Here is a 6,028-nt window from a genome sequence, read left to right on the forward strand (position 1 = left end):
TTCAGTTGCTGCTATTTTTGCCTTGCAAGAACAGACCAGTCTTTTTTCTAAGGATAATTCAGACGCGGAACCAGGCGAAGCTGGCATGGCTCGAAGCTTTCATGATCAGGCAGAGGACGAAGATGTAAATGATTTACATCTGACGAAGATGGTGATTTACAGAAGCTAAAAGTACACCCCAAAAAGTAAGTCTTGCTCGCCCCTATGCGCATGGCAATCTAGATAGGTCAAATCAGGAATTTTGCAAATGTTCTGCTTGCAATTTTAATTACACTAGAAACAAGTAATGAACTAAACTGAAGATAAAACCAAAAACAATGAAAACAAGAGAAAATATCTTCCTCAACTTTAATATGTATATGTGTAAAATTAGATGTCTGTGGTGGGCCTGTTTATATGAGGCGGGCCAGCTCGCCTAGGCAGGATGAATTTTAATTGCATTTATATGAGGCAGAGTTCATCTCGGCAAAGCGGGATGGCCTCGTATTGATTCAACTGATAGACTCAAGTTGTTATCAATTTTTGACTGTTCCTGGAGCTTTTAAATTTCTGTTTTCACAAAGTAACTTCGTTAAAACTATATATGCAAAAAGTCAGTGGGCCTTCACCCTGTCATCTAGAAAAACGTGATAGTTAGAAATTTGAAGCCAAGGACAATGAGCCTTTTCTGGATATATGCCCAAGAGATGGGGGTTCTGTACACACATCCCACTGAGAAGGCTTGGAAATGCCAGTACAATAAGTCGTATCTATTAATCTGTTATTTTCTAGGAAGATAGCGGTAACCCTATTCCTGTTGAGGATATACTTCTTGCTGAAGAGTCAAATGAAAATTTATCAGAGCGCGAGGACAGCGAATGGAAAGTTGATGGAGCAGACAGTTCTCCTAGTGACATGTCAGATAGTGATGGGACTGATTTTGATGATTATGATTATGATGATACACATAAAAAGAGGCAACAAATGAGGCAATGCTACATATTCTGCTGAGCCAATTTTTCATTAGTAAAGCAACAAATAACAAAAAGTCTTTTTTTCCCTTCCATATGTTGTATAATATTTTGACAAAATTATAATTTTTATGTGATATAGGGAATGTCAGGGAAATGCATTAATATCTTTTTTGTATCTTTATCACAGAATTGACCAAAATGCAACTCCAGAAAAAGAATCCAAGTTTATTGTATTTTATACAATGCTACTAGAAGTCTTTTCAATCCTCTGTTTCAAGTGTAAAAAAACTAAGCCAGGAGTCAGAATGGAGCAGAATGGGACAATGGTAACTGTTTATCAGAGTTGCAACGAGTGTGGGAAAGACTGTTGGAAATGGAGGTCAAAACCATACGTTCTTGGTCGTTATCCAGCTAGTAACATCTTGCTTAGTCTCAGCACTCTTACAGCAGGAGCATCAATCAGCAAACTGCTATTAATTTTCAGACACTTCCGCCTTGCCACTTACAGTGCACATACTTATTTCCGTCATCAAAAAAAGTTTGTTTTCCCTGCAATTCTCCGTCACTGGAAGCTATATAGAGCATCATTGCTGACTGAGCTTCATGGTTTTAAAGACATTGTCCTATGTGGCAATGGTCGATTTGATTTGATGGGGCATTCAGCAAAATATGGCACTTACATGATGTATTGTGACAATATAAAAAAAATAATACACTTTGAATTGGTTCAGGTAATGGAAAAATCATAAACCATTTTTTCTATCAATCTAATTTATTTGTAAGTGACTTGTTACAGAAAGCCCAAACTTATCAATTTCCTTTCTTTATTTCGAAAGATTTGGTACACGCCACATGAAAAAAGCCAAACAGATAGAAACTTAATTTTTAAAGTAAGTTAATTAAAAAGATTGTTTTCAAATGGAATCAAATATCTAGCATTAAAAAATCATTAATAAAGTCAAATATCAAGTCTTGTGTCTATTTGTAGACAAAATTGAATACTGTTGTTATAAGTCATCAACCATAAACTTGTATCTTCATATTTATGTGTTTAATAACCTGACATCAATTTCAACTTTGAATTAAACTGATGTACATTTTCACCCTCTTTATTTTATTTCCTGTATAGTCAAATGAATGCAAAGGTAGTTCCAATATGGAGTTGCTTGGTGCTAAGCGATGTTTAGACTACCTAAATGATGCCGGGATAGAGGTCTCCAATTTTATATCAGACAGACACAGAGGAGTGGCCAAATGGATAAGGGAGTCTTTACCACATGTCCATCATTATTATGATATTTGGCATGTTGCACGGACCTTAACCAAGAAGGTAACAATAGCTAGCAAGGAGAGAAATTGTGAGATATTGGGTACCTGGTGTTCAGCAATCCGCAACCACCTCTACTGGTGTGCAACATCGACAAAGGAAGGTTTTGGGAAACTCATTGTCGCAAAATGGAAGGCTTTCTCAAATCACATCCAGAACAAGCACAACAACCACGAAGACAAACTGTTTCAGAGGTTTGCACATGGAGAACTAGATCAAAAACGTAGATGGATTCTCAATGGTTTGTATAATTTTGTCAAATCACTGCATTTTATACAAATGTAGCCCCTTTCATAATTTAATGGTTTTTTTAAATAGAGGCACACCTCCTTCATTAAAGATCCCTAAATGGTCTTGCGTCAATTTTGAAACCTAAGAAAATAAACAATTGTGCTGATTGTTAAACTTCCTGTATACTTCTCCTTAACAGCTAACATAAAATAATAGTATTAAATATATGTAATTCAACAGGAACTACTGCATATGACAAGATTCAGCCAATTCTAATGAATCAAAGCCTTCTACAAGACATTGCAAAATTGTCATCAAATGCACAAACCAGCTGTCTCGAGGGTTACCACTCTACACTGAACCAATGGCACCCAAAGATGACACATTACTCCTGGATTGGCTCTCTGTGCAGGTACTTATGACTAGAGATACCAATCATTAATTAAAAATTACTGAGCATTGTGCATTGTATTGTTTTTCACTATACTATCTTTACTACCTGCCAAGCTATCTTTGGAGAAAATTAATTGCTGAGAAAATTTGTCGACACTGAGTAAATAACTGAAATGTAAATTTTGGATATTGTTGCTTCCTGTAAATTGTACTTCTAGAGAGTTTAAGAAAGTGCCAACGTGTGCAACAGTATTTGAATGCCATTCCTAGCAAAAACACAGCCTACTTTACATAAATGTATAATTTTTATTTGTATCAGTATCAACAAAATAAAACTAAACTTCATTTATGAATCAAACAGAAAATGTATCCAAATACCCAACAAAGAACTGATATATTTTTTCCAAGGCATATAATGGCAGTTTCACATTTCAACGAAAACCTGCACAGGGAAGCACAAAAAGACAAAAATGGAAAGGAATATTTCAAAGTTTCTTATCCTAAATATAAACTTGGTGAAGAAGCAGTAAAACCTGTTCCAGTCCCTCCATCTTACAGTGAGTAGACAGCATACAACATATAATCTACATAATCTTGCCATATAAAGAAAATCAATTCATATTTTGCCCTGAGAAATGGGAGATGAGAAATGCTATTGTAGTTTTCAAGAACTGATATTAGTTTAAATATATTAGATAAACTATTAGTTTTATACATTTTTACAGAAATTATTTCAGATTATGTTTAATATCCAAAATAATTGCTTTTATATTTTCAAAAAAATTATTACAGATTACGTTGAGCATACAAAAGAACTTTTATTTAAATCAAACGAAGAAGAACTTGGCCAGATTTGGTATGCTGATAAGATGCCTGCATCCTTGGTGAGCAGATTTGAAAGAACAAAAAGTAAGAAAGAGGCTGTAAAAGAATATAAAAAAAGGAGAACACTATTTCAACCATTATACCCTTCAGGTAATATACTTAATTTAAACAGAGGCCAGAAAATAACGTTTCATTTGCATTTTCATTTAAAGTTTTGTTGATTAATCATTAAAACTGTATGATGAAAAATTTTGCCATTTTTTATTCTAAATTTAATAATCAATGTTTATCTTATCAGAAAATGATCAATAAAAACTAATTTAATAAAGATAATCTGATAAATGATCAATCGTTTGCCAAAAAGAAAGGCCCCTTCATGCAAAAAATGTGGCCAATTGATGAAAGGACATTCTAAGACTTTATGCAAAGAATGACTTAAAGAATTATATACACTTGCATGAAATTAAATATAACAAAAGCTAATTGAATAAAGATAATCTATGTTTTTAGTTACGTTCTTCTGCATTTTTATATCCAATGTTCTGGTTAGACATAAACTTTTCATGGACGTTATGATAAATGCATGCAGGCAGAGGCCGTGTATTGTCCCATCCCATGTATCCAAATATCCAGCGTGCTAACCAGCGATAAGAAACTGCACGAAGATACCTGATACAGAAAAAAAATACCAATAATATATACATGTGTATATATATATATCATATATAAATTTATATACTATATTTAGATATGTATATATATATTCAGATATTTAGATATATATATATATTCAGTAAATGAACTTCAAATTAGAGATGTCTACAGTAAATTAACATAGAACTCACATAGATATTTAAATAGGCTGATGATTCCTCGTTAAAAGGATGAAACGCGTTCCAGAAAAATAATAAATTGTCTTTTGCCATGGTCTTTCTAAAACATTTTTCTTTATAACGTTTCTGCTTTTTGTGAAACAAAAGTTTAGTTATTATATATATATATTTATGCAATATATGTAATATCAGTATAAAATGATAGTTTATTATTATAAATTAGCATACTAGTATATACTATATTATATATTTACACATACTTCTTTCATTAAAAGAGATCAATTATGAATCAACAAAAAGAATCAAATTTGTTTGCTATCTATTTCAGCCTAAACTTGACAATAAAACTTTGTACATACTCATTTTCTGTTACATTTGCCCTTTTCTTGTAGGGCTTTCCATCCTTTTTCTGAAGCAATGGACCAACGTTTCTAAGGACATTTATATTTGTAAAAGGCCTTTAGTCTTAATGAAGGGTCACACACTTTATTTCATCAGATTCGCCGTTAAAAACGACTTTTCCATAAGCAGGTGCCACTTCATGGCAGCAACGGTACTCTCTGGCACTTTCCAAGTTCCCTGCTGAGCATTTGCCGCACACATACCTAAAAACGAGCTGCAGTTGTATCGTTGTACTGACATGAAAGGGTGGATAATTTGAACTATTTAGAAAACAGCGAAAACAAAAACCACTCACCATTGATCTACACTTAGGTTCCCCGTCTGTCTTTCGCGAAAAGTTTCTGGAGATATCCCATCTTCATCCTCCGGTTATTCTCAGTCATTAGGCCTAGGCCCATCATCGCCTTCGTCGTCCGTACTAGCCAAAGGCTGGTTTAAGTAGGGCAGATAATCATTTTTCGATTTAATTTTTGAAATCAGCATCAAGGATTTGATCTATAATAAAATTTTGCATTTTCGTGTCATATCCTCTTTAAGTAACCTCCTCTATCTTCAAGGATGAACCTGATGTTTTGGCAGCCCAACCTCTGCATTTCCATCAAGGTACAGCGCTGCTACTTTATTTAATGTTTTATGGCACTGGAGAGGGTTTGAAAAGCACCATGTCCTGTTATTGTGTCCACCATCCCTTTTCTGCGATTTTATGACAGAATAATACGATTCTACTACTGCTTCTGAGCTACTCATGGCCATAGCAATGTAAATGGCTATGCACAACTCTCTCTCAACAAACAAGGAAATCTCTTCACTTCTATAAAGGGCTGAAAATACTGAGGGATAATCAAGCCTTGCAGTGCAAACTTTATCCTCATAAATATACTTGTATGTCTCTTCAATTTCTAAATCTTCCATTATGACTTTAAATTCTTTCAATTCATCTTGCCCATGCAAACCTTTGGTGGGTGGGGACCACCACTTTGTGATGGACCAAATAAATCGATATAAAGATTGTTATTTGGTCTTCATCATTTCCATTAGTTTGCTCAACACATCAGTGACACCAC

The 6,028-nt window shown here is 34.0% G+C and overlaps 1 protein-coding gene across 1 annotated transcript; it reads left to right on the plus strand.

The window, feature by feature from the left end:
* Positions 1–1,195: 1,195 nt before the first annotated feature.
* LOC135694765 (uncharacterized) lies at positions 1,196–3,950 on the plus strand. Its single transcript, XM_089109702.1, has 5 exons — positions 1,196–1,684; positions 2,083–2,521; positions 2,752–2,923; positions 3,313–3,461; positions 3,697–3,950. The coding sequence occupies exons 1-5, from the start codon at positions 1,196–1,198 to the stop codon at positions 3,948–3,950; spliced, it is 1,503 nt and encodes a 500-aa protein (XP_088965828.1).
* Positions 3,951–6,028: the final 2,078 nt, after the last annotated feature.

The sequence above is a fragment of the Rhopilema esculentum genome, chromosome 8, assembly GCF_057945365.1.
Source record: "Rhopilema esculentum isolate cy_ngs chromosome 8, ASM5794536v1, whole genome shotgun sequence".
Lineage (NCBI taxonomy): Eukaryota > Metazoa > Cnidaria > Scyphozoa > Rhizostomeae > Rhizostomatidae > Rhopilema > Rhopilema esculentum.